The sequence below is a fragment of the Aspergillus pseudotamarii genome (assembly GCF_009193445.1).
Source record: "Aspergillus pseudotamarii strain CBS 117625 unplaced genomic scaffold BDV38scaffold_42, whole genome shotgun sequence".
NCBI lineage: Eukaryota > Fungi > Ascomycota > Eurotiomycetes > Eurotiales > Aspergillaceae > Aspergillus > Aspergillus pseudotamarii.
In genome coordinates, this window is record NW_022475056.1 from 217,432 (window position 1) to 245,174 (window position 27,743).

The 27,743-nt window shown below is 47.6% G+C and overlaps 8 protein-coding genes across 8 annotated transcripts; 7 read left to right on the forward strand and 1 right to left on the reverse strand.

The window, feature by feature from the left end:
• Window positions 1–402: 402 nt before the first annotated feature.
• On the forward strand, window positions 403–2,026 carry BDV38DRAFT_294590 (uncharacterized protein; the record flags this gene model as incomplete). The annotated part of the gene is made up of 4 exons (XM_032062525.1): window positions 403–950; window positions 1,007–1,094; window positions 1,154–1,863; window positions 1,894–2,026. 4 exons carry the CDS (start codon window positions 403–405, stop codon window positions 2,024–2,026), a joined length of 1,479 nt encoding a protein of 492 aa, XP_031911634.1.
• Window positions 2,027–2,360: 334 nt separating this feature from the next.
• BDV38DRAFT_294592 (uncharacterized protein) lies at window positions 2,361–4,309 on the reverse strand (the record flags this gene model as incomplete). The annotated part of the gene is made up of 4 exons (XM_032062526.1): window positions 2,361–3,176; window positions 3,246–3,940; window positions 4,039–4,152; window positions 4,216–4,309. 4 exons carry the CDS (start codon window positions 4,304–4,306, stop codon window positions 2,361–2,363), a joined length of 1,716 nt encoding a protein of 571 aa, XP_031911635.1.
• A 1,031-nt stretch (window positions 4,310–5,340) lies between these two features.
• BDV38DRAFT_272759 (NAD(P)-binding protein) lies at window positions 5,341–6,263 on the forward strand (the record flags this gene model as incomplete). The annotated part of the gene is made up of 3 exons (XM_032057547.1): window positions 5,341–5,791; window positions 5,903–6,111; window positions 6,174–6,263. The coding sequence occupies 3 exons, from the start codon at window positions 5,341–5,343 to the stop codon at window positions 6,261–6,263; spliced, it is 750 nt and encodes a 249-aa protein (XP_031911636.1).
• Window positions 6,264–7,859: 1,596 nt separating this feature from the next.
• BDV38DRAFT_272760 (uncharacterized protein) lies at window positions 7,860–9,021 on the forward strand (the record flags this gene model as incomplete). Its single annotated transcript, XM_032057548.1, has 2 exons — window positions 7,860–7,913; window positions 8,389–9,021. The coding sequence occupies 2 exons, from the start codon at window positions 7,860–7,862 to the stop codon at window positions 9,019–9,021; spliced, it is 687 nt and encodes a 228-aa protein (XP_031911637.1).
• Window positions 9,022–11,048: 2,027 nt separating this feature from the next.
• BDV38DRAFT_252237 (uncharacterized protein) lies at window positions 11,049–11,530 on the forward strand (the record flags this gene model as incomplete). Its single annotated transcript, XM_032055093.1, has 2 exons — window positions 11,049–11,329; window positions 11,393–11,530. A coding segment is annotated over exon 1 (188 nt), but the record flags the coding sequence as incomplete, so codon positions are not given.
• An 844-nt stretch (window positions 11,531–12,374) lies between these two features.
• On the forward strand, window positions 12,375–15,477 carry BDV38DRAFT_272761 (histidine-specific methyltransferase; the record flags this gene model as incomplete). Its single annotated transcript, XM_032057549.1, has 4 exons — window positions 12,375–12,528; window positions 14,207–14,456; window positions 14,506–15,218; window positions 15,371–15,477. The coding sequence occupies 4 exons, from the start codon at window positions 12,375–12,377 to the stop codon at window positions 15,475–15,477; spliced, it is 1,224 nt and encodes a 407-aa protein (XP_031911639.1).
• Window positions 15,478–16,658: 1,181 nt separating this feature from the next.
• BDV38DRAFT_284836 (uncharacterized protein) lies at window positions 16,659–25,938 on the forward strand (the record flags this gene model as incomplete). Its single annotated transcript, XM_032060352.1, has 2 exons — window positions 16,659–25,655; window positions 25,759–25,938. 2 exons carry the CDS (start codon window positions 16,659–16,661, stop codon window positions 25,936–25,938), a joined length of 9,177 nt encoding a protein of 3,058 aa, XP_031911640.1.
• Window positions 25,939–26,859: 921 nt separating this feature from the next.
• On the forward strand, window positions 26,860–27,736 carry BDV38DRAFT_252239 (uncharacterized protein). The gene is made up of 3 exons (XM_032055094.1): window positions 26,860–26,918; window positions 26,978–27,061; window positions 27,122–27,736. Exons 1-3 carry the CDS (start codon window positions 26,883–26,885, stop codon window positions 27,413–27,415), a joined length of 414 nt encoding a protein of 137 aa, XP_031911641.1. The 5' UTR covers window positions 26,860–26,882; the 3' UTR covers window positions 27,416–27,736.
• The last annotated feature ends 7 nt before the right edge of the window (window positions 27,737–27,743 follow it).

Sequence of the window (27,743 nt, forward strand, 5' to 3'; positions counted from 1 at the left end):
TTGTCAAAGGATGTGCCCATCTATAGCTGCAGAGATAATGGCCAATCTCTCTCCCCTCATGTATACTCATATATGCTACGGCGATCGCAGGGCTACTACTCCATGTTATGTTCGCAACGCAAGGGGATAAATAGAAAGACTTTCACCGCCAATGCCTTCGCATTTGGGGCGTCATGCGATCTTGAACTTTCAATGCCAACCTTTACCTCGCATCCAATGATTTTGGTAACAGGTCCCAAAAGAAAAGAAAAGAAAGAATGAATGAATAAAAGGGATTTGCCTAGAGGCATGATTTTGCATACTTCTCATAATAATAGGTCATGGTTTAAAAAGGGTACATTCCCTCATGTTCGGTATCTGAAGGAAAACGGGACACCTAATAGTCATTAATATATGTTCGGAATGGCGCCAAAAGATAAGTCAAAGGACAAATCCTTGTGGTCCTCTATCAAGGCTCTGCAGGCAGCAGCGGAAGACACTATCAATTATTCCAAATCTATTAAAAACCATGAAGAACTACAACAGAGAAATATAGAGCTTGAGAACGAACTCAAGGCAGCACATTCCAAGATAGAGGATCACCAACGACATTTGGAGGAAGAGCACCAGAAGCAGCAATTATTATTGCATGAAAAAGCAGGTCTTGGTGACTATGTGGAGGAGCGTGTTAAGGGCTGGGTAGAGAAAGAGAATGATCTTCTGACCCAGCTACAAGCAGCAAGGACCCAGATAGAAAAGACAAGACAGGATGCAGAAACAAGACTCGACGCCAAGTTACAAGACTTATCAAGGAAAGTCCACGATCAAACTGAGCAGCTTCGCCGGCTCCGTACCCAACTGGATGAACGAGATACGAAAATCACCGGGTTACAGGGGCGCCTCGAACAGAGTCAAGAAGAAGTTGAAGAATTGAAACGTGCAACTCAACTGGAGGAGTTTGGACCTGATCTGTATGTGCCAACTTCATATATTCCGCTGAGGGTATTTCTAGGCTCATGTAGGCTAGGATTCAGAACATCAAAGACCTCGAGGCGGCCTTGCGCGATATCATTCAGAGATATTTTCACAAGGCTTTTCCGCCCGATGCCTGCGAGGTATTTTCTCTGTCAGGCTCATCTTATGCTTTGATACAGATCTCTAACCAAGCCCAAAGAAGAAAGTAATCGATACCATTCAGTACCTCCAGTGGAAAGAATGTACAACTCCAAATCCCTTCTCGATGTTTCCCACCCCAGCTTTGAGTCAGTCAACAACGCTCCGTGCTTCCTGCGTGCAATGCATGATATCCAACCACCTCTCCCGCAATATATTCCGGTCAACGTTTGTTGAAGCATCGGCTGGCCGAATGCCAAAGAGTGATGCCCTTGACCAGTGCGATCAGATTACATCTCAGGAGAAAGCCTTACTACGTGCACTTCTGGTGAAGGCGTTCAGCTCAGATGAACGGAGACAGGTAGAGGAAAACATTGAAAATGTTGTTTCCGAGGTCGTCAATCTGGTTGAGCCTTTACTAGAGACCGAATGCATTGAGTTCAAGGAAGACCTTCGTCGATTTCTCCAAGATGCCGCGAGTTTGTGGAGCAAAGTGCAACGGAGCTCTAAATGGGTGACAACAGTTACTAATGTACCCCGATCTGCTGAAGTTTGGAGGTCTAATAAAGGGAAGGATACGGACCTCCCTGAGTACCCGATTTTGGTCTTGTTTCCTCATTTTATCACGCCCGGGGAGCCATCACCACTTCACATGGGAACCATGACGTGGGGAGATAGCGAGTCTACAAGGCAAGACCCAAGCAAGTGGCTAGATGGTGAACGCGCCATGTTCAACAGATTAAACGCAGTAGTACTCCGAGAAGTCCCCAGGTACAACCAACATGTCTCCAAATCTCAAAGACATGGAAGGTCATTCACTGAGCATCTCAATGCCCGGAAGGGACACGATTCGCAAACCAGACAGAGCCGGGCTTCCAAGGACAACAGCATTTCCAGGGGATCAGAAGGTAATGCCCGTCAGACATTGCATTAGGAGCCCACGGGGTACGCTACTGGTTTTTGCGCCAACCTGGCCCGATATCAACTCTACTTATAAAATGATTTTCACGGCTCATATTCGTTCTTCAGATCTGATTATAAATCTGCTCTTCTAAATCTCTGATAAAGCCACAGCAGATCGGACCTCATTAAAGAGTAGGGTCTTACTGGGTGCCACACATACTGTCTTTACCACAGGCAGCAGCAGTAGTAGTCGTAAACCTACCACAGGGACTTGGGGGGTATATAATTAGTGCTATCTGCTCTTATATACACGTTGATGTCATTCCCTGAATATGAACTTTTATCATTATATGGCCTTGCCTGATTCACCAAGTATAATCGTAATTTGGTCCACCTTCCACGTTGAATATGGCAATGCGGGTGAGTGTAAATGTTGTTCGTCGCTCTTGCTGATCTTCATTAATGGTCTCTGCCCCGTCATCCTTCCTACTAGTAGTGACCTCTTCATACATGCCTGACATCCGATTGGCGGTGGTAGCTGTGCCTCGCAGAAAGGTAGCCTGGCCTGTGACAGAGTCAATTTCCACTCCCACCTTCGATTGAGTGGGATCCCCTATGCAGTTAGGGTGGTCGGTATGCACTGAGGCACTGTCGTTTACTTGAGACAAAGACATGCTGTCCTCTCCGTTCCATCGAAACAAGCTGAAGCTTGGCTGAAGCTGGAATAGAAGTAATGGAGGGGCGATTCTCGATTCGTCTATCTCTTCCGGCTTCTTTCCCTTTTTTGCAGCAGGAGTCTGCGTACAGCTTGGGAAATATGCGCCCACAACTACCTTTGTTGAGTCCCTGGCTTGATGTCCCAGGAGAAGGACAAGGTACGATCGATAGTTCGGATAATCCTGGAAGGTTCGCTGGAGTATGAGGCCCAGATCAAGGCTGTCTGTCAAGCTCTGGGATGATATCGAGTCATAGCATTTTTGGAAGGAAATCAACTTCACTTTTCGTAACAATTCGGACCTTTTATGGGCCTGGAACGGAGGGATAAACAACGACACTGCACGAAGAATTCCGTTCATAGTGGTGTCTGCTGACGATTCGATTCCTAAGTTAGGTATCCCAGTGGATGTGGAGGGTTGAAAAAGTGTTGCCCACAGCTGATGAAACTCTTGCTCTAGATTTGGCTGGTGCCAGCAATATTGTTAGCTTCACAGCTGGGAGAGGTAGATGGCAAGGAATGGGTTCATCCTTACCAGGATATCTAAAGCTCGGAGCACTAAGTCGGGGGCCAGGTACTTGTCCTGGCCATGACAGAATGATCGGGCCAGGATATTAGCCAACTCTTCCTTCTCCAGACTGGAATCCTCGAAGGAGCCGTAATGAAAGTCCCGACCCCAGGTCGGTTTATAGACTCTTAGCCTCATTATGAGGCTGAGTAAAGCAGCAAAGTCATTGACCTTCATCTGATATTGGTTTGTTCTCTGCTCAAGCAAACCTTCCGCCAGCGGAGTCAGCTGGTCAAGGGAGGGATACAGTTTAGGATGGAAAGGGAATATTGGAAGTATAGCATCTATCACATCGTCGGTGATGAATGTGTCAAAACCAGCGACTTGTGGATTTGAACTTGACTGACAGTTGACCAGGCTGATGCTTCGGAAGATCCGATTAATCCTAAACCTGCAGCTACAAGGATCATTGATCCGCCCCCAGCAATGACCGAAATCATCCTCCACGGTTCCGAGGAGCCTGGTGCCTTGGAGAGACAGCAGGATCAATCCACGCTCAAAGGCTGGCAGATCCAGCTTCCTGTCAGTCGCACCGGGGAGTGGGAATGGGTGATAGGCGTAGAAGCAGAAGCAAGACCACAGGATATTGATAGCTGTATCTGGGATGGTAGTGTCCGGATGGGTTCTAGCAAGGTGGTTTTGGAAACTCTTTTTTGTCCAGTCTAAAACAACATCCACTATCTCATCAGCCTCTCCTGGTATGGGCTAAGTAAGTTTGTCGCTGGAGTCTTGAGATCTCGTGTGGGTATGGATTACTTACAAGGCTGCTCCTGGGGAGAGTCCCGGATGCTAGACGCGTAGAAGACGGCTTCCCGTGTGATGGAGCTGACCCCTTCCCGCACAAGGCAGGTGTGGAGGTCTGAAAGAAGGGAATCTGGATGTTATTGGTCAGGTCCATTGTTCATCCTTCGATGCCACTAGCTATTGACTGACTAACCAGGTGTCGTACTGCGAAGAAACTTGGCGATTTTCTTCTTTCTATCTCCGTAGAGGATATGGAACGCTGCCCTTCCCAAGAGGGCCGTCATGACTGTTGCTTTGTGCTTTTCTTACGGTACGTGGTTCGTGGAAGGGGTGATTTCAACAGATTCATGGGCGGCGACAGATTTATATCAGTTGGGGGGGCTTCTCCTTGGGGGCCACGTCAGGATTACCAAGGCGGGGCTGAGAATCAGATTACAGTACAAGCATTTAGTTCAAGATAACCAATCAGACCCGATATCTGCTGTTGGTGAAACTGATCTATTTCATACATCAATAGTCCAAATATCACCCTAGTCAGTCTCAACTTTTTTTTTTGCTTACCTTCATGAACTAGCAGGTCTACTGCCAATGAACACGGTGAAGCCCATTCGAACTAATTCCTCGCCTTCGAGCATACGTTCAAACAAAACCCTTGGAATGAAACGGAGACGACACCAAGGACATTCGAAGTAGAAGTCCGGTACGACCGTGTATGCCGATGACTTTGCTACGAGAGAAACAAATTTACGCAACAGGATTTCTCAGCTTCAAACAGTGGTCAGGGGACTATACAAAGAATAGACAGCCATGCAATACGCGCGCGAAGTGCGCCTTTATAGAGTGGAGTGGCGTGGCTACAGAACTACTTGAATTGGTGGATGTGTTCGTAATCTAGATGGACTTATACATATAAATCTGTACAAACACTGGAAAAAATTGGTATAATAATTCTTTCAGCCATAGAGGTTTGAAATAGCATTGTAATATATATAGCTGAGAATCATGAGACTGGGTTGGATAGTCGAGAGGGGAGTTCTTTTCTTTTTATACAGTTTGATGTTGTGGAGTTCTTCAATGCTAGGAATGTAGGGTTACTTCGGCAACGCAGGATGGGTATAGGAGGATTAAATGGCCAGGGAAATAGGACCGTGGCTTCCTCGGACTCTCGGCCTCCGATTTGTAATCAGTACCAAGAGCCACCTAAGCTGTTGGATTTAATGACATACCTGATTGCTGCATCTGCTTTATTTAGACCCGCGCTCAAAACTGCTTTCACGCTGTACAGTTTCCATTGCACAACCCATCACCCCATACTACAATGGCATCCATGCTGTCCAAGCCAGTTGCGATCATCGCCGGAGCTGGGCCGGGAACCGGGGCATCGATCGCCCGTCGGTTTGCCAAGGCATATCCTGTGGTGCTCCTCGCCCGGACTCAATCAAGCCTCGACCCTCTGGTCCAGGGCATCAATCAGGATGGAGGATGCGCCATTGGCATCCCCGCCGATGTCACGAACACAGAGAGTCTGAACTCCACTCTGAAACAAATTGAGCTGCAGTTTGGATCCGATCTAACCGTTTCGGCGGCCATCTTCAACGTGGCCAGCAAGTTCACGCGTGCACCCTTCCTGGATTCCAGCGCAGAGTTCCTGGATAGCTTGGAGGCGACCGCGCGAGGGGCCTCACATTTCTCCCAAGCGGTATTGCCCTTGATGCTGCGCGCGGCATCGCAGGCAGAGCTGCGTCATCCACCGACAATGATATTCACCGGTTCGTGATTGACCAATTGCTGGAGCCAGTGCGGGATGCTGAAGACCGCAAGGCGGGCCGGTTGTCATCCCGTTCACATTCACAAGCCACCGTGCTGATTATCTGTTCTAGGTGCAACGGCAGCCATGAAGGGGGGACCCGGCCTGGGTTCATTTGCCATGAGTAAATTCGCTGTCCGGGCGCTCTCCCAATCACTAGCGCGTGAATTTGGTCCCAAGGGCATCCATGTTGCTCATGCCATCGTCGACGGGATCATCGCGACGGAGAAGACGAAGGAATATAAAAAAGACATCCCGGATGCGAAGATCGATCCCGACTGGGTAAGCAGCTTGCTTTTACCATCTACCTAGGTGAGAAAAATTGCCACTAACTGTGCAGTTAGATCGCCGAGACCTACTGGTTCTTGCATACCCAGCCCCGGTCGAGTTTTACCCATGAACTCGACCTCCGACCTTACTGTGAGAGCTGGTGAATGGGCCAACCATCACACCGGCAATGATCAGAATACTAACGAACAATGGTCGTGTAATCTACTCAATCGAAGAGCCACGTCGCAACTGTGTTTCCCGGAAAAGGAAAAGGATACATAACTCTGAAATTGACGAGGAACAAATGAGAAAGAAAATGTTGCTGGATCAGAATGAGACAAAGGTGGTCTTCTCCGATAATCTGCAAGAACTTTCCACTATGTTGCCCACCGCTAAAATTGACTGTTAGCAGCCCCCACGAAGAGCGGTCTTGCAGAATAAGGGTATCATAATTCGGAGATCGTGTTATGACAAAGTATATAGGCAATGAAAGGTACACATTGGCCTTGCACAATACAGTAGTGGTATTCAATAATACTGTACTTAGGTCCGGCAGCCACAGGGTGCTACAGAGAAGGCCAATATCAAGAGGCGTAGTTGCTAAGTTATTAAATTGTATCGTGCAACAATAACATCACAACTGTTGTACTTTTCTTCAGCAGGTTTGCGAAGTACGAAAGATTTGCGATTTCTGATATAGAGAGCGAATCCGTGGCCTGGAAAACAACACCCCGCAATACTTGTGAGATTCATTATCTTGTTGTCTACCCTAGAGGGTTCTGTTAAACCGAACCAAATAAAGCCTAGCAGATAGTCTGACAGCAGAATATTGGGAAACCAATTATAACGGTGGGTGCACATTGCAGGCTGCTGTATATCCAGCTTTTCTCTGTATAGAGCTTGCGGACTCCTGTCCTTATGGCTGTTCCAGAGGCTTCCTGCTCTTATGTGTGATAGATCCTTTCTGGTCATTTACTTCTTTTAGTGCAGGTGACCGGTTTGACATCACTGTATTAGGGCCTGATTTCTCCGGTGAAATCTCAATCTACTATTCACTTCACTTTCAGGCTTTTTATCTTCTATCTGGGAAATTTCTTCAAGTTCTAGTAATTCGAGTCTCTTTTTCTTTTCTATTTAACCTTTTGTCCCTCCTCACAAAGATAACCGCTGACCTCTATGTTCAATATCATTTTGGCATCTCAAGTCGACTAAAGTTATCCTCCTGTATGTATCTGCTACAGCTTTGGCGATCCTGACAAGTTTTCCGGCAAGTTATGGTGTGCGGTGGGCATACGGTGTTACTTACTTTGGGATTTTTTTACTTTTCTAACGTGTCGATTTCGACGATATCGAACTCATCCCATCCCGGTGTCCTCGTGTCAGGTATACAGCTCTGTGTCTTACATTAATAGAGGCTTGCTTCTAATCTCTAAGACTCTACCGAGAGCTGTATCCTCCAAGCCGAGGCCGCTGTTGCTGAGGTAGTGTATTCTCTCAATTCTGCGAAGAACAACTTGCAGTTGGTCGGCCCACTTTTAGGGCACCCCGGCACACATCTTTCGGCTCCTGAACAACATAGTGGTGTGATTGTAGGACAGAGACAATTGGACTCTGCTGCAGAGATTCTTCGTGAGGCCGCTGAAGCTATTGAAGCTGCCCTGAACTTGATGACTGGCTCTTGAGGTGCGTGGGGCGAGGTCAGGGCGGGACCCCCTTTTCTTTTTTGCTTCAAAGTTCCCAGTAATTAGCTCGTAACTTCGATGAAATCTCGCTCCACTGTCCCTTATAATGATCTACTACCCGCAGCTTATCTGGTAATATTTTGGCTGCTGCAACTGAAAGCTGCAATTATCTTTACTTTGGTCTAGTTGCGCGAATGAACCGGAACCACCACTTGAGCTGGACTTTCAATGTGATCATCAGCAGCTAGGGGCGTTCTCCTTCCGAATTAGGATCCAAAAAGGCTTGCTCGAATAATGCCTGCTTGAAGGCATACTCAAAAGCAGGCTCAAGGGTTTAGTGAGCGATCGGTATGTAGACCTCGGCAGAACAAGACAGTCGGCCATATATAGGAAATTGCGGTGGGTCATCGTATATGACGTACTTGTAATGTCAGGATTCCTGCCCAATCAGTTGGAGGGAGCTTCTCCAAATTCCTATATATTGAAACAGTCCCGTCATCTGCATGACCCTGAGAGCTCGCTCATGAGCTTCTGAGGTCCAGTCACGTGATATCAAAACATCTGTCTTCTGTTTGTAGCCTTGTCATTGAAATATGAAGTTTAGCAGTACTTGCTTGTTGTCATCACCCTCAACTTTTTATCAACTCTCTGCCAACAAACCATGGGCCGCTTGCTTCCCATCAACATGAACATTTTTCGTATATTTTATCAACGAACAGTAATAGACGATCCGCTGGACCGGGTCTTTTCATGCCCTATAAGCCCTCCTCCATTAACAACTGAACGAACCGTCTTCGGTACCCTGGGATGTACAGTCTATGGTTACCCCTCCACTGGCGGGGTTCTTATCAAAGAGGCTGATCTTCTTGATATGCTTTTCCTGTCGCTCCCGCGCTCTCATGTATCGCAGCGGTCACCCAGTGCCGACGAAGAAGACAGGTTCTGTAATCTTATGCGACGGACTGGTGCGACGTTCTGGCCGAGTAGGCAGGATTGGCTCGATGGACAGATAGGCTTGAGGGAGGTTACAGAGGAAGAAGAGAAGGTGATGGTGTACGGCTGGCCGACAGATAGAGTGGGTGTGTGGGTGTTGAGATTTCAGAGTGCCAGGCAACTGCCAAGTGATTTTGGGAGAATGAGTTTAGCGATGAATATGGAGGAGAAGATACAGATTATGAGAGAGTACGGTGCTGTATTTGTTGAAGATGTCACACAGGTAGAGGAACTAAACACGATTTGAAGTCGACTACTAGTCTTGGGATGGGGACTTGTGGAGAGGAATTTTATCATGCTATCACATGCAGTACCATGGGAGGCTCGGCTGACCTGGAGACGGAGTCGCCGCAGCACATAGAGATGTAGGCAAAAGGCCAAAACCAATGCTCTGACAAGGCAAGCAACGACTGACCTTGCTGTCTTCTCCGATGCTTCTGGACCACCGAACCAACTGGGCGCAGCAGCAGTAGCCCTGGGCCACAACCAACAGATCTTAGGATCCCGACAAATCGGTATCGGTTTACTGGAATACTGGTCAGTATATACGGCAGAACTCATAGCAATCTACTAGACCATTGGGCCGGTATTTCACCTGGTACAGAAAAGTCCTGCTGCTGCAACAACAGCCCGAGGCCCAGCAACTATCCTCAGCGATCGCATGTCGGCACTGCAGGTGATCGCAAACTCATGGAACAAGTCCGGTCACCGCATTACCTAGGCCATCCACCGGTCAGCGGAAGAACTGAGGGCGCGTAGAATCCCACTGCGACTACAACTGGTCCCCGGATACTGTGGCGACCCCGGCAATGACACCACAGACCGCTTAGCTAAGGAGGCAGTAGGCCTGGAAAAGAAGCACCCCTTCCGATGGCTTCTCTCGCGCGAGAAAGGAAACATCCGCAACAAGATCAACAAAGAATAGAAACAAGAATAGCGGACCTCTTGAATTAGAGGACACCCCTGTCAGATTAATCAGAACCTGCCGGCAAGTCGTATCTGCTGACTTTACGGCTCTCTTCCTCGGGACCGAGCCAACCTTCTCACGCAACCCTGGACGGGCCACTCGTGGCTCGCGACACATGGCAAACGGCGCGGTCTTCAAGACAACACACAATGCGAGTGTGGCGGGATAGAGACAGTAGTCCATCATGTACTGATTGAATGCCCGTAATTGAAGGGGCTGCGCCAAGACGCGCGACAGAAGATTGGGACAGTGTTTAACAACATTTCGGAGATGCTGGGAGGAGCAGAATAAGGTAAGAAGAGTAAGATAGAAGATGCTCCGCCAGACAATAGTATCCTCGGGGCGGTACTGGTTGGGTAGTGAGTGAGTGAGTGGGTTGCTACATCCCTATCAGTTGGTTATATCCCCCTTTCTTTTTTTTTATATCAATATTTATGTATTGTAACGAACGAATCTTCCACCGGTAAGGGTGGGAGAATGAGAATAGAACATATTTATTAATTCACAAGACAGCCCTCACCCGTTTACAGGGTATATATATATGTACTAGTACGTCGATCGTATTGTCTATTGATTTTCGTATCCTCCTAGCTATGACTAACCGAATATTTTTAGTCACAAATAGACCTCTATCGAATAGACATCCTTATGAATACTTTGATAGGGCATATCCACGCATTTGAGAGATGTCGAAGAAACTAGAAAGATCTTAATCCTCGGTGATGAGCTTCGAACCCGAATGACTCGACCAGATATTCTTCTGGAGTTATCATAATGTCCTCCAAAGGCTGGTTTGTGATTTTCATCAATCGAGACATTGAGATTATGGGTATCCCTTGGACCCCTTGCAGCGTTGACGCCACCGCGAAAAAAAAAGAAAACTTGATGTATTTTACTCGGCGCCAGGTCGGTGGATCCCTGTCATAACCAAAAATCCAAGGTTGAGTCAGACCTCCTGCCAGAGCTATAGTTGGAACTCTAATGTCTTTACAATTCCTAAGATCCAGAAACCGAACCCCCCCCCCCCCCCCCCAAACAACCCCCTTACAGCCTCTATGATGTGACTAAGGCGGTAGATCCCGAATGAGGAAGGAGAGGGGAGTAAGTTAGAGGTGGGTGGAATGCGGTATAAACAAGAATTAACTGTAAGGAGTAGTAGTCGCTACTTACGCATTGTATAGTTTGCGTCGATAACCGAGCCATTCCATACTCTCTATACACAGCCCGCTTCCAGAGATATGACTTTTGTCCAATTTCTAGTTATCTTTGTGTGGTCGGTCGTTGTGATCCAGCTCTTCCTTGACCATATCGCGCCATTCCTATTTTCCCGACAACAATGGAGACAATATTTCCTGAAGCACTTTCTAGAACAGTCTTGTATATCCCCACTGTGGGCCTAATAACTGCTCTGTCACTACTAGCATCATTTCTTATCATTTTTGTGTCGGACGTCCTCTACTGTGGCTTCAAAACAAGGGCCGTACGATGGGCTCCTTGTATCCCAGGAAAGTCACTACTGAGTGAACGATACCGTCCGAATAAATCGATGGATCACTACCTTGAGGAGTTTGTCGATGCATATCGAAAGGCAAGTTCCTCAACTTGAGTGATGATCTCGTGGTCAACCTCGCAGCTCTAACCGTCCTAGCAGTACACCAAGAATGGGAAAGCCTTCTCAATATCGGACGGTGCGGGGACGGGATATATCGTGTTGCTTCCTCCGCAACACTACCAAGATTGGTACAATGTTTCCAGGGACCACGTCAATTGGGGAAAGGCGTTAAATGGGGTGAGTACATTGATATACCATAATAGTGACACTATCACGATCATCATGGTATTGGGGTAAAATACATAAAATACATCAAATAACAGTGACCATCTAGGAAGCTTCTTTCTACGATCTTGGGATAGATGCTAGTTGGCATATCGCTCCTCTAACTGTGCAGAAGTGCAGCCAAGCTGCATTTATCAGTATGGAACCTGAAGGTTTTATGAGACTTTTAGAGAGCTAATTGCTTGCTTCAGAGAGAGTCGAGGGCTCAATCGTCCGGGAATTTGATCGCTTGCTGATGGAAATTCTGCCCGAGTCCAAAGGTATGTATGAGGCGAAGGCATATACCAGCAGTGGAAAGCTAATGAATATAGAATGGCATCTATGCAACCTGTTTAAGACTTTACTCGATATCTACAGTCATATGGCCCTCCTTCTCGCGTTAGGCCCGGAGTTTTCCAAAAATACAGCTCTTGCTAAACAGGTCTCGTTATTTGGTATGCAGTTGGCAGATCGATGGGGCTCAGAGAAGCCTTACCCCCTTTTTTTTAAGGTCTTTGTTCGAAAATTCTCAACAAAGACCCGTCAGGTCCAATCTAGCATGGGGGCGTTGAAGAAGACAATTGTTCCCGAAATCCGACGCCGAGTTGAACAAAGGCGAAGGGGCATCATAAAAAGCAACCCGAATTGCTTTCTAGATGTGATGATCGATTTAGTACTGAAGAAAGGGCTCTTGAGTCATGATGCCGAGAAAGAAGACGAGCGGTATTTTGAGATGATGGCCACCCAGATAATCTTGCTTTTCTTTGAGGTTACAGGGGGTCTCATACCAGCAACGACTAGCTTCCTCTATCAAATCATGAAAACCCCTGAGTACTTAGTTCCTCTGAGAGAAGAGCTCACGGCTGCTCTAAAACAAACCGATAATGCATGGAGCCTTGACATTTTCAAACATACCCCTAAGCTGGAGAGCTTTACTAAGGAGTGTCTCCGTGTTTTCACACCGTCTGCACGTTAGTATTTCCCATCAACTCACTCTCACACAGAAAGAAATCTAATAACAGTCATCTTTGAAGTGGCAAGTGGTGGGTTGGTAGAAAAGCCACTTCGACTCCCTTCAACAGGTCGCACTCTTAGTCCGGGAACCCTATTTTCCCTCCCAGCTCAACAAGCTCACCTAGACCCAGATAACTATCCTAACCCAAATGTCTTCGATGGTTACCGTTTCTGTGACTCCCAATCGGGCGCTTGTGATATCCGCGGGACAATAACACCCTCCGCAAAATGGTTGATCTTTGGTATAGGAACTTCAGCCTGCCCGGGACGGCTATTAGCGACCAGACTCTCTCAAATTCTATTCTCCAAGGTCTTGAGAAACTATGACTTGAGACTAAAGGTCGAAGATGGCCAGCCTGAGGTTGTATGGGCTGCGACAAATATGTTTTTGAACTTTAACACTCAAATGTATGTGAAGAGAGCAAGCATCTAAAGTGAACTAGCCTTATATACCTTGATATCTACATCAATTCCCATGCCCATCGACTATCCACTAGAGCTTTTATATGAATACAAAACTTCTTTACTCAACTATATCACCTTCTGCTCTTCTACGAGAATTCTTTCTATTCCGATTTAATGGCGAACTGATGGGATATGCCTGGTTTTACCTATATACTCTATACAGTAAGGAGTATGGGAGGAGCAGTTATCAAAACTTACAGGTATTGAATGATGGACTGCATTAGAAATTAAGTTTATCGAGCGCCACTTTTACCCACCGGGGTTAGGCTTCAAATTCAGTGGCCAGAACTATGACGGAGTATATTTGTACTCTTTGAATTTCTGTGTAAATCATGGGAATGAGAGTCAAAGGAGAGAGAGAGGTAAGGGGAACACCGGCCAGGGCCTAGGCCTTGGGAATACCGCTCGACTCATCTATTCTAGACTTTGCTTTTTTCCAAACAATGCCTCCTACAGACAAAGGTTCGATTTAGTTCATGTGAAATGAATCCGAGGCAAGGGACGCCGTACCGCTCGTGATCCTAAGGGCGTCCTGAATGTCAGTTAGTCAAGGGGAATGTTTCACATTTCCTTCGTGGGGATTTATTTATATTGACAATTGGAATGCGGCTGTATATTATCTCTGGCCGCGAAAACCTTTAAATATCTTAGTTCACCAAGACCATGAATGGCAGTATTTCCATTACGTCTCACAAAACTTTATGCTATACATGGTATGTTCAGGAAGCTGGTCGGCACCAGCGAATCAACGAAACCAAGCAATAGTGAGTCAAGATCAGGGAGGTTCGTATGATGAAGGTGGTGTTCTGAAAGATATGAATCTATTTAAGCACTATTTAGAGCTTCATATATATGATTTACAAGTGTATAATGAAGTACAATACATTAATTATCATTAGTACATCTGCCGATTGAGAGATAAATGCCACATAACTGTAGATATGTTCTTCGAGACAGATTTGCAGATCCCTTACTGCTGAGGTACTTACATACATCTGTAAGCTGCCCTTTAAATCCCCGTAGCTACTAAAAAGAGCACAGATCTCCCCATCCCTCGTCCTGGTACAGGATCAACGATTTTATCATTCCAGATCTGAACGATGGGAAAGAACAATGTCGGCGCGTTCAATATGTGCAAGAACCAGCCTACTCAAACGACTACCATTCCAGTTATCGAGATCATGAGAGACAAGCGGTCGGAGGATTTGGAAATGCAGATCATTCAAGGTCTTCAATTTGACAGTCTTCAGCTGCCTCAGGACTTGTTATGGGACGATGCTGGGCAGACACTATTTGATGAGTTGTGCGATTCCTCGACTTATTACCTTACAAGAAAGGAGAATGAAATCTTACAGAACCACTCCTCTGATATGGCTGCGACAATACCTGAGGGAAGTGCGCTCATTGAGCTCGGTTGTGGGTAGGTTAAACATTTACCATTTCATACTTTGCTAACACCACACTTCTAGGAGCTTGCGGAAGTCCGGAATTCTATTATCCGCCCTGGAAAAAAGCCACAAGGCAGTAACATACTACGCCCTGGATGTGTCCCAGGAGTCTCTGCAAAACGGTCTGGCTCAACTCCATAAAGGCCTTGGGCACCTTGATCATGTCGAGCTGCGAGGCCTTTGGGGCACATACGAAGACGGCATAGCGTGGCTTGCAGATCAACATCCTTTGAACGCCCACAAGAGTATCACCTTCCTCTGGATGGGAAACAGCATGACCAATATGCATCTCGGCCAAACGCAGTCACTCCTGTCTCGCATGGCTGATACCTGTATTGGCTCGGGGATCCAATGCCAGCTTCTGGTATCTGTTGATAGCTGCTCGGGTGAGGACATTGTGATGGGCGCTTATAACAAGGATTCTCCACCGCTTAAGGATTTTATAATGAATGGGCTGCAATCCGCGAACCGCATTCTAGGGCAGGATGTATTTTGCGCTTCTGATTGGACATTTGACACATTTCTGGACCGTGTGCAAAACCAGGTCCAGGTGTTTTACACTCCCACCCGTGACGTTAGCATCCACATTAATTCACAACAGTGCAAAATCACCAAAGGGGAGAAAGTTGCAGTTATAAGTAGCGGGAAATGGCCAGAGCCATACTTCCGGTCCATGGTGGAAGGAATTGGTCTGCAGGTGCTTGACGTGTGGAGGGACAGCGACCAGGTCTATTGTGTGAACCCCCTAATGTTGGTGCATTCTTTGCCTAGCTAACCTTGGATTCAAACCAAAGCCTTCTATCGTATCGGCTCGATCTTGTAAGCAGAGTTCGGTTTTCGGTCTCGGAAATGCACCGCTACTGGAGACGTGGTTTGGAGCGCGCAGCATCTATTCGACAGAGGACAAACAGGGAAAGGAGGAGTGGATTAACCTTATTGCTCAATATACATAACTATATTCGCTCTGACATCGAGGGTACTTGCGTCTCCTGACAGGATCCATGTTATGAACGTAGGTAGCTAGAATGCAGCCAGCCTTTGTCTTTGCTGGCACCAACCAAGGGCGAAAAAATAAAAAAAAAAAGACTGAAGTCGTGCTAGTAGCATGAGATTTTACCCAACTTACACTGGTCTTACTTTACTTTTCCAGTAAATTAAGTTAGTATTGTAACTACCGAGATTTGCAGTGGTGCAGCGGTGGTTTGCCATATCAGTCAATCAAAATTCTATTGACGTGTTCGAGCCTAACTACTGAGCGTCTAGCTATGCAAGCCTCTCGCCGGTGAGGCAGAATTCTGGTCGGTGGTTTGTCATACTAGGGCTTTCTAAGTCTAGATTTTGTAGACTAGCGGGGTAAGGTATAGTATTACTTAAAGGATGGATACACCACCTGCTTGATTGCTCTCAGCCTAACGCACCCTGGAGTATAGAGATTCTTTTAATAGGCTTATTGGTATAATAGAAGCCTAAAGTCTTGCGAGTCATGTAAAACCTTCGGAGTGTGATCGGCCTTCTGAGCTACCAGGGGAGGGAAAGTTTGGCTGATTCATGTACTAGTGAGGTCTAGCTGAACTGAGTTTTCATACTGGAAGCAGCCTGTCATTGTAGCACACAGAAGGTATAAGCAAGGGGTAATAGAGGTAGGCAGGAGATTTATAGAAGACAGTAGAGCAAGGGAATGGTAAGCGTGTACAGCATGCGCAAGGGAGCGCACTGATATATTCCGTAGGAAGCAAGCAGTAAGGGAATCTAATAGGTAGAAGGGGCACAGTACCGGTATTAAGAGGCGACGAAGAATTCAAAATCACACCAACATGGCTAAATATCTCGTCATCTGAGTGGAAGTTGCTGAGCTGTTATGTCCTGGCTTATTTAGACTCGCAATTTACATTCCCTTCTAGCATTGGTATTACGGTAAATTACGGCCAATGATAACAGTCGCAAGAAGGATTGATTGACTGGAAAACACCTAGACCGGGTAAAGTATCTGCAAAGGGTAATATAAAGGAATTTGGAATGTTGTCACAGTGCTCTACAGACAACCTTTAAATTGTTGCTACTCTGACTTGGGTGTTTCGCTTAGAGTGTGCTTGTTTATCTCAGCCACGAGTTGAAGTCTCCGTGCACAGGGCCACTTAAAAACTGTAAAGGCCATTGCACATTGAGCACACAGAATGAGCTGGAAAAATGAAAGACCTATGGCACGTTCGCTTTGTCGGACCAAGTGGGAGGTTCGGTTTAGCCCTGAAGAGGCTGCCCGAAAGTGCGGGATTGAAACGCATGAAATTGAGGATATCAAGTCGTGTACACAAGAGCAGCTAGTATATGCCGCGCTCTTGTCTCAGGGGGACAAAGGGCCCGTTGCGGAATGGACTTTGGACATCTCAGAAGCAACCAGTATTAACCTTCTAAAGAAGGCATGGCGGGACATGGTACAGTCAAATACGTTCTTACGGACTCGGATCATCGCGGATGACTCTCCCGGAATTTTTGTGCGCGTCGTTCTGAAAGAAGAGCCACTCTTATGGACCGAAGAAGATGGTATGGACGATCCTTGGGTACTAGGTTCCTCGTTGGCTCGGGTTCGTCTCATCAAGGTGCCGAAAACAAACCAACGTCGGCTTGTCGTCAAAGTCCACCACGCAATATGCGACCCGTGTTCTTTGTATGCTGTGTTTGAATCCGTTGATCATGTGTATCAGAGAAAGGGGGAATACAGCCTGGAAGGGGGTAAGGCCTCAATGACTTGCACTACAGAAAGGTCTTTTTACGATGCAACTACCTTTCCCGAGCTTCCGCCATCAGTGCAGTATCCTGCTGCTAGCCATTCCCTACAGCAGTCCGTCTCATTGGGCACATTGCCATGTAGGCTGGACGAGCTTACCGCCCATATATGGCTAGCATGGGCTATTACCCAGTCACAGTACCAAAGCAGCGACCATGTGCTTTTTGGGACGGCCTCACGACATGACGAGGGAAGGCCTGGGTTCCCTGCCTATGTTAACCCCACCCTGCTCGTGCTGGACAGCAAGGCCTCCATGAGTGATATTCTCCGAGAACTGGGAGTTATGTTCAGCCGTTCAGCTCAAGCTTCGACGCCTGTATGCCCCCAAAGCGCAGCAGAAAAAGGTATGTCAGGTGCCGTACAGACTGTCGTGTCAGTTCGTCGGATAACCCAACATCGTCCGTTGACATTCGCCAACCTTGTGAAGTTTGACAAGCAAAATCCCTTCCAAAATTATGCCTTGACCCTGGATTGTCGGCTGGAAAGGGATTCCTTGCTCACGGTTGAGGCGCATTATGACCACAACGTGATTCCCCAATGGGTGACACAAAGGGTCCTGAACCACTTTATGCATGTTCTTCCCCAGACCCTGCATCGCAACCGGGATACAAAATTAGCAAGCTTCAAAAGGCTTAGTCCATATGACGAGGCTCAGCTGGCGTACTGGAACAGCCAACATGTCCCCGTTGTGGACGAGCCTGCTCATCACATCATACAAACAATATGCATTAAGCAACCTAATGCAGAGGCGATCTGTTCATGGGATGGGAAGTTCACATACAATGAGGTAGACGTCTTGTCAGACTCATTAGCTGCTCGGCTTGTGGATCTCGGTCTGGGCGGTGCTGAGTCAGTCATTCCGGTTTGCATGGACAAAAGCCGTTGGGTGCCTATTGCAATACTTGCCGTGGTTAAATCTGGAGCAGCTTTTACTTTGTTTGACCCATCGTATCCATTGCAACGGCTCCAGATAATGGCCGAAGACGTTAAGGCAACGGCAATACTTTGCTCTAAGATGACACTAGAGCTGGCATCCCAGATTGTTCCGCAAGCGCTCCGAATTGATGATGAGAAGGGCTGGGGCACAATCCGCGCCAGGCCTGGCTCGCACCTTTCAAGGCCTTCGCGGCGGGATGATGCACTATATATTGCCTTCACATCTGGCTCAACGGGGAAGCCCAAGGCCACGGTGATCGAGCATGGATCGTACTGCACTGGTGCCAGAGAGCACATCAAGGCATTTCGATTGACCAAGAAGGCAAGAGTCCTACAGTTCGCGCTATACGCATTCGATGTCAGTATTATGGAGATTCTCAGCACCTTGATGGCTGGGGGATGCATTTGTATACTCAACGATGTACAGCGTACCACACCACAGGCCTTTGAGGAGACGTTATCCAATTTCAGGGTTACGCACGCCCTTCTGACGCCGTCGTTTGCTAGATCCCTGCGACACGCCAAGCTGCCATCTCTCGATGTACTGATACTGGGCGGAGAACCTATGTCACTGGCAGATGCTGAGCACTGGGCGTCACGGAATATCACTTTAATGAATGCATATGGGCCCGCAGAGTGTTCAATAAACACCACTGTGCAGCCCAATGCCATTGCATGCCCAAGCAACATCGGGTTTGGAACTGGGGCCGCATGTTGGGTTGTTGATCCGAGGAATCATAACCAACTGGTGCCTATCGGAGGTGTCGGAGAATTACTTGTCCAGGGCCCAATTGTTGGCCGGGGTTACCTTAATAACCCAGCCCTCACTAAAGCATTCTTCGTCAAGTTTGTGCCCTCGATATCAGCGCGACTACCTGGGGCGGAAACCATAGACAGAGGCTATAAGACTGGGGACTTGGTCCGCCAGGAGATGGACGGTTCCATCGTCTATATTGGGCGCAAAGATCAGCAAGTCAAGATTCGGGGCCAGCGGATTGAGCTCGCTGAGGTTGAATTCCAAGTTCAGAAGAGCTTGGAAAGCGATGCTGACGTGGTCATAGAAGCAGTCCATATTGAGGGCAAGTCACAGCTGCTCCTGGTAGCATTCCTGAGCCTCAAGGTACATGGAGTTCAAGCCAGCGGGGACCTGGCGCCCTTTGCGATTCCAGATGAACACTGGTTCGGGTACGTCGAGACCCTGGAAGGAGCGCTGAAACAAAAGTTGCCACGATCTATGATCCCGGATCTGTTTTTCCCGTTGGCATATAGCCCTACCACACCAACTGGCAAGATTGATCGACGTCTCCTGCGGGAACTTTGTAGCAGTCTCCCGCAAGCACAGCTGGAACTATATCGGAACAGGAACAAGGCTGCATTCAAAAAGCAACCGTCCACACAAGTCGAGCAGACACTTCAACTGCTTTTTTCGCAGATTCTAGAAATTGAAAAGCATAGCATTAGTGTAACAGACAACTTTTTCCAGCTCGGAGGAGACTCCATATCAGCCATAAGGCTGGTTGGTGCCGCGAGAGATGCAGGCCTTGAGTTCACCGTGGGCCAGCTTCTCTCTACACCAACTATATCAGAGGTAGCCCTTTATGCAAGGGCAATGTTGTTTCCGAAAGAGAAACCCTCTTCACCACTTCCCTTTGGTCTAATGGAAACTTCCGCAAAGCTCTCTGAAATAATGCCGTTGGTCCGAAACCAATGCAACCTTTCCAATTTAGACAACATTGAGGACGTTTATCCTTGTACAGCGTTGCAGGAGGGCATGTTTGCTCTGTCGATCAAGTCTCCAGGGACATATATTGGAGGAATACTGTTAAGATTACCAGGTAGCATAAATACCCAGCGTCTGTTGTCCGCCTGGCAGGAGACGGTAGAAGCGAACCCTATCCTGCGCACGCAGATAGTTCAGACGCCCAAAGGGCTACTACAGGTCGTGATGCGACGAGTGAGTTTCGAATGCACGCAACATGCCGCATTGGAAGCATTCGAGAAATTGCATGACTTTCAGGGCAGAGGTGCGTCAATCAATCCAATGTGCCAAGTTGCCCTTGTGAAACACAATGGAGATCAACATTTCGCCCTGAAGATCCACCATGCGCTGTGTGATGGATGGTCTTTGAAGTTGATTCTGGGCCAGCTCGACGTTGCATATCGTAAGAAGGCTTCTCTTACGATATCCCACTTCAACACCTTCATCAGATATTTGAATAGCATTGACGGGTGGGAGGAATACTGGGGTTCTGAACTCCGCGATCTCCAGGCACCTATATATCCAGCATTACCCTCACCCGCCTACATACCTCGTCCAACATCTCTCCGAGAACACGCCATTCATAACATCCGCATGACTGATTCTGGAATGCGCCTACCACTTTTGATAAAGTTAGCCTGGTCCGTACTTGTATCCAACTACACCGACTCCGACGACGTGGTAATCGGCTTAACCTTGAACGGACGAAATGCACCAGTTCCAGGAATCGAGCAATTGACTGGTCCAACAATAACAACAGTACCACTGCGCACCCGAATACATGAAGACGAAACAGTCCGTACTGCATTGAAGTCTCTTCAAAATAAATTAACAACCATGATTCCCTACGAACAAGCCGGCCTGCAAAACATAGGGAAGCTAAATGATGACGGTAAAAGAGCCTGTAGTTTTCAGATGCAACTTGGGATACAGCCACCGTCAGACCTTGACACGAAGGACTATTGCTTCGATGTCCTGGAACATTTCATCGGTCCCTCGATGGATTACAGTGACTTTTCCACCTATGGCATAGTCATTGTATGTGAGCTGAGCCGTAGTGGGACCGCTTTACGCGTGAAACTGCGCCACGATCCTGATCTTGTAAGTCCGGACGAAGCGAATTGCATGGTACACCTCTTCGAGCATCTACTAAGGCAGCTGTGTGAATACCCTGATACGAGACTGAGTCAACTTGAGCTGGCTGGACCACAGGACATCAAACAGTTTGCTGAGTGGAATGCCACAGCCCCCGCACCAGTTGAAAGTTGCCTACATGAATTAATCTTGAACCACTGTCGCAACCAGCCTGGGGCCTATGCAATTTGCGGATGGGATGGTCATCTGACCTATAAAAAACTAGGACTGCTCACCATCCAGCTAGCAAACTACTTACGGACACGCTTCGATATCCGCCCAGGTGTGAATGTCCCAATTTGCCCCAATCGATCGAAATGGGCTATTGTGAGTATGCTTTCGGTTCTGTATGCAGGTGGAGCCTGTGTGCTACTGGACCCAAGTCATCCACGGGCGAGGATGGAATGTATTATCAGCGATACTGCCGCGGATGTCGTTCTATGTAACGTTGAAACCGAGGGGAAAGTAAATGGCCTGACACGGGATCTGGTTATAGTCGGACCTGGCTTGCTGGATTCCCTACCGACACCTGCCTCACTTTCACAGACGCTTTCTAATGTAACGCCAATGGACCCCGCATTCGTTATCTTCACGTCCGGAAGCACTGGCAAGCCTAAAGGTATAATCATGTCCCACAAATCTCTAAGCACGAGCATATCCTACCATAGTCCGCAACTTGGGGTGGATCAGCAAAGTCGCACCCTTCACTTTTGTTCCTATGCGTTTGACGCCAGTATATATGAGGTCTTCACAACTCTGGTATGTGGAGGGTGTCTATGCGTGCCATCTGCCTCTGACTGTACCGACAATCTGGCTGGGTTCATGCGCCACTTCGACGTGAACTTGGCAATCATGGCTCCTTCAGTGGTTCGGTTGCTTCATCCGGACAACGTGCCTTCTCTCCGATATCTAGTCCTTGGCGGTGAAGCTCTCACTTGGGAGATTGTTAACCTGTGGGCCGACAGGGTCAGGCTAGTCAATGGCTATGGACCAGCAGAGGCGACCATTATGGCAGCGGGAGTTGTTCAAGCAAGTAATTGGATAACCGGCCTCATCGGTCCAGCTGTCGGTGCCAACGCTTGGATCACAAAACCGTTTAATCCGGATCGATTGGTTGCCCGTGGGATGATTGGCGAGCTCCTCATCGAGGGCCCAGTGCTCGCAGATGGTTATATTAATGCCCCAGTGGAAAGTGCAGATCCGTTCATCCAGGCTCCCGTCTGGTTACGATCAATACGGCCGAATGGTGTGGGCGCCACAAGGCTCTACCGCACAGGGGATTTAGTTCAACAGCAGCGTGATGGGTCAATCCGCTTCATTGGCCGTCGAGATAACCAAGTAAAACTTCGTGGGCAACGGATCGAATTGCAGGAGGTCGAGCATTGTGTCACTTCCCATTCCCCAGATGCAGTGGTAGTGGCGGAGGTGGTCTCATTCCTGACAAACACGAGACGAAGAGATGAACTCGTATTATTCATGAAGGGAAGCAATGCAGGAATAGAAGCCAACACGATCACTTCTCCCTCTGAGAAGACCTCAACATTATTCTCCTCTCCAAGCAAGGTAGATCACACCGCTATGGCCGCGTTGAAGGCCCACATGGCTCGCAACCTGCCACGCTATATGGTTCCATGGATTATCCTACCTCTGGACGAAGTCCCCCAGACTGCTTCTGGAAAGACTGACCGAGCCCGTTTGCGAGTGGCAGCTGGGAAGCTTGATCGAGAGATGCTGGACAAGTACATGAATACAGCAACTATTGTAAAGCGTCAACCATCGACCGACCAGGAGGTCCTTGTGCGTGGCATCTTCGCACAAGTTCTCTCACTGTCAGAAAGCGAAATTGGAATAGACGACAGTTTTTTCACTATTGGGGGGGATTCCATCTCTGCAATGCGGTTTCTCACTCTATGTCGTCAGGCAAAGCTTCATCTCAACATGTCCGCGTTCCTCACCTACAATACGGTCGCTCTATTTTGTATTAATGCGAGTACCTCGACAGAAATTTCCAGGTTCGATACAGCCGAGGAGGTGGATCGCCTATTTCCCTTGAGTCCCATTCAAGCGATGATCCTGGGGCCTGATGGATCATCTAATAGACAATTCAATCAGAGCTTCTTCCTCAAGGTTCAATATCCAATTGATCATGACGAAATGCGTAATGTACTTTACCAGATTGTCCAGCATCATTCGATGCTACGTGCTCGATGGGTCCAGCCTCCAGGCAAGGAGCCACAACAGGTAATCTCATCATCAGCCCTTGATAATTCCTTCTGTGTCCAGCACCATCACCTACACAGGAGAGAGCAGGTTGATGGCATCGCCAGGCAATCCCACTCGCGTTTGGATATCCGCCATGGGCCAATCCTGTCGTTGGACATTATTTCGGTAGAGGATGACGCGGACTACGCATTGTTCATTGCGCATCATCTTTCAGTAGATCTGGTATCATGGCGTGTGATTCTTAGTGACATTGAGGATCTTTTAAGGGGCAAGACGCTTGGAAGGATCCGTCCATTCTCCTTTCAGACATGGGTTCATTTGCAATATGATCAAGCCAAAGGCTATGGTCCAACGTCCGTTCTTCCATTTGAAGTTCATCCAGCCAGTTATGAATACTGGGGCCTCACACGAGACCAGAACGTTTTCGGTTCCGCTATTGAGTCAGTGTTTACTCTAGACGCGGACACCACCAACGTGTTATTGGGAGAGGCGAATACGCCGCTGAATTCACAGCCTCAAGAGATATTCCATGCAGCTCTTCTTCATGCTTGGCAGAAGACCTTTAGCGACAGATTTATGCCAACCGTTTTCCTTGAACGCCATGGCAGAGACCCTTGGGACCCAGAAATTGATATATCCCAGACTGTTGGCTGGTTTACCACCATGTGTCCATGTACTGTGAGTGCAAGCATAGGTAGCAACCTATCTCTAATGGACTTAATCTGCCGTGTCAAAGACAATAGCCGCCGCATTCCGGGCAAGGGACTGCCGTACTTTAGCTCACGATTCTACAATCCCCAATGTAAGACAGCCTTCAAGGACCATGATCCAGCAGAGATAATCTTCAACTATGCTGGTCGCTATCAACAGCTGGAATGCCCGGATGCAGTGTTTACTCAACCTGATTGGACGTTGGATGAAAAGATGGATGTAGCTGAGGATACGCCACGTTTTGCGCTATTTGACGTATCGATAAATATCCGGAGCGGCCGGTTGCATTGCTCTATCTGGTTTAGCAAACACTCTCAGAGACAGAACCAGATTACTCAATGGATCACGGAGTACCAGAGCTCGCTACAGACAGCGGCAACTGAACTTGTAGCGAGTCGTCGTCAACTAACCATGTGCGATATTCCGTTAGTCACGATCGATGACTACAAACGTCTGGGAATCTTCGAAGCCACTCTTCTCAGCCAGCTTGGCCTGGAGTCTGTTTCGACAATAGAGAGTATCTATCCGTGTCCTAGTTCCCACTCCGGTCTTATCAAAGGGTTAGCTGGAAATGGCGATCGCCACCATGTCCGAGCCGTGTTCAAGCTATACGGTAGTAAAGCGGTAGATCCAGTCCATGTCCTGGAATGTTGGCATAAATTGATCCAGCGTCATGCCATTCTCCGCACAGTCATTGTGGATAATCCCTTAACTCCCGGAGAACTCCTTCATGTCGTCTTTAAGGAGCCTACAATCGACGCGGCTGCCCTGTCTTTTCAGTCACGGAATGTTGTTGCGGAGCTTTGTGATGTTCACCCGTCTTTCGATTGGGTCACCTCTCCAGCGCACCAGATGGTAGTCGGCCAGGGGTTTGATGGTGAGGTCTTTTGCAAATTGGAGACTGGAAAAGCGTTGATCGACGGGACATCTCTTTCCATTCTGGTCGATGAACTTTGCCTTGCTGTCAATCATCTCCTACCATCCAGACCGGCTCCTTTATACAAGGACTTTGTCTCTTACGTGCAGGGACAACCCCTTGATAAGATCATGAGTTACTGGGAGCGCACCCTGGATGGAGTCACCTCGAGCTTCATCCCGAGATCTCTCCCTGAGGCACCCACTGCCCCAGACGCCCTCCCCGTGCTGCATTCCAAAAGGATCAACCTGGATGGCTTCGACGAGGTCGATGGTTTCTGGAGAGAGAACAGTCTAACCTTGACAAACATCTTTCAAGTGGCCTGGGGCTTGGTACTTTCCTTTTACAGTAGATCGCCAAAGGTCTGTTTCGGCACGCTGGTATCGGGACGTGATGTTCCTGTCACCAATATTGGAGACATGGTTGGCCCCTGCTTTAATGTTCTTCCCTGCCGTTTAGATCTCTCTCCAGGCCGTAATATCATGGAGACTCTTCAGCAGAATCAGCAGGATATGCAACACCGGATAGATCACCAGCACTGCTCAGTCAGTGAAATCACTGGTGGTGTGAGAGAAACTACCTCAATTCCCTTATTCAACACTTGCCTGTCGGTACAAGCCAGCTTCTCTTCACATATCGCAGAGCCAAACGGAGACTTGTGTGATAAGGTGCAGGCCAGCATCGTTGATATTCACGACCCTACCGAGGTATGTTTGTTTTTGCAGATATTGCTTTCCGTTTCCCCTCTTGGTGATAACCCAAAAAGAAAAAAAAAGGGATTGTTTCCTCTAACGTTTTTTTACTTGCCAGTATGATTTATGCCTTGCAGCTCTCGTCTATCCCTCCCATATTGAAGTCGAGCTGCGGTACTGGAGCTTCACATTTTCGGAACAAGATGCGACGAGGCTATTAAGCAACCTTCGCAAAGTGATTACTCATATTGTCACTCATTCTGCGCGACCAATCGCGTCTATCGACTGGGATACTTAGGCTATTTGAAGGCGGGATTGTGTTGGATCAGAGGGCCAGAAGAATCAGCAATTTGGATCTTCTTTCTATCCAAGATCTCGTAATGGTGGCCCAGCACCGTATATAAATTCCAATCCCGCAGAGAATTCAGGACCTCGAGTGATTCGTTCTGCTTCAATCCCAATACAACCTTCTTCAGTATCCTGCACATTACCAAATCGCGGTATTAATATATATATCTCTTATAGCTCGATGGCTTACACGCCGGGAAGGCAACCACCAGTCCATCCCGATTCAGTGGTCTTCTCTTAAAATGAGATAGGGTAAACCTGGCAGAAGAGAAAGAATACTCTATAGACAAAATAATAGGTACAATGTCAGAAGAGTTAGTATCAGCTGAGTAATAATTAGCCCTAGGAGAAAGGGTCTTGCTCGTTAGCTATCTTCGCATTTTGGAGAAATCATTGTGGAGAGATCTATATAATGGCAAACCGAGAAACCGGCCGAGTCGAATCCACTTGCATGATTGCCTTCAGGCTAAGTCACTACTTATTTGACCTCGTCTTGAGGTCTGGATGGTTAGTTTTCTTTTCCCAGTTGTCGTGCCTTTGCCACCGCCGAGATCGACTCCGGATAATAGTGGCGTTTGAAATCGGCAGATTATGATTATCAAAAAGTTAGTAACTTAGATATAACACTAGTTAACTAGTTATAAATCCTGTTTACTAAGCAACTTGGGATTGGGCTACCCTAATCATGTAGGCCGGCCTGGCTGCAACTCCAGAAAGCGTGAAACCCAATAGCATCCGGAGGAGATATCTGCCGTCGAATTTAACCTTTGATGATGCAAACAGAACTCACAAGACGTAGGGGGCTTCTGCATGTGTAGATATGCCATCGAGGCGGGAACTCAAAAACTCGCCACTGTTCGCCCCCTCTATCTTCTAAACGACATACACCTCATAATGGATGCGGAAGAGCACCAAGAGCACAAGATTGAGGTATGATGCAGTCGAGTCTGTCTATTTACCAGCACTTGGTTTCTGACTGAGCCTATTAGCCCCTTTCTAAAGACGCCACACAAGTTTTGCACCGCTACGGGGCACTGCCGCGTCGAAAAAGTTTACTTGAACACCAGACCAGAGTAATATACCTTCTTAACTCATACGTGCAAGAGTGTCCCCGCTGACTGAAGCTGTGGTAGAAATATTTTGACTCCGGAGATTTCGCGCTCTCTGCAGCTCATAGAATGGCTGATGAGGGCGCAATTCAAACCGGAACCTCCCATCCTATTCGGGACGGCATTCCACATCCCTTTGCACCGGTTCCCAACGCTAGCAATGTCAGTAGGGATGCCAACAAGGACTTACTTACACAAGGCAAACATCCACTTTCCAAGATGGTGCAAGGCCACCTCCGCAACCAACTCGATGATGGGGATGTCAAAGCAGAGGACACGGGAGAATTTGCCGCACGGGCAACAATCGGCGAAGATTGATATGTGTTGTGGCTGTGTTGCGGCTATGGCAAAATTGCTATTTTGATCTTGGCCTGTAATGTTCTGTTGGCGTTAGGGACTCCTTACTAGTAATTAGTTGAACTGGAGGGACAGTCTTCATTGTATATAGCTCCCGCTGAGGGTCTTGGCTAAATAGCTATCTGATATTCGGACTTGTCAATTTCATTATTCATGGATCTATCTTTTGAATATTGAAATCAATTCAAGGGTACTCAATAATACATACTGATTCATTTGTGCAGGAAACATTGGATTACTCAAGTCGAAGAAACCTTATTCTCGGAGTATGGGTGGTCGACGGCATATG

Coding starts and splice junctions, on each gene's coding strand:
- BDV38DRAFT_252239 (XM_032055094.1), top strand. CDS start 26,883: ATGGATGCGGAAGAGCACCAAGAGCACAAGATTGAG. Junction 26,919..26,977: donor ACCAAGAGCACAAGATTGAG/GTATGATGCAGT, acceptor TGAGCCTATTAG/CCCCTTTCTAAAGACGCCAC. Junction 27,062..27,121: donor TACTTGAACACCAGACCAGA/GTAATATACCTT, acceptor AAGCTGTGGTAG/AAATATTTTGACTCCGGAGA.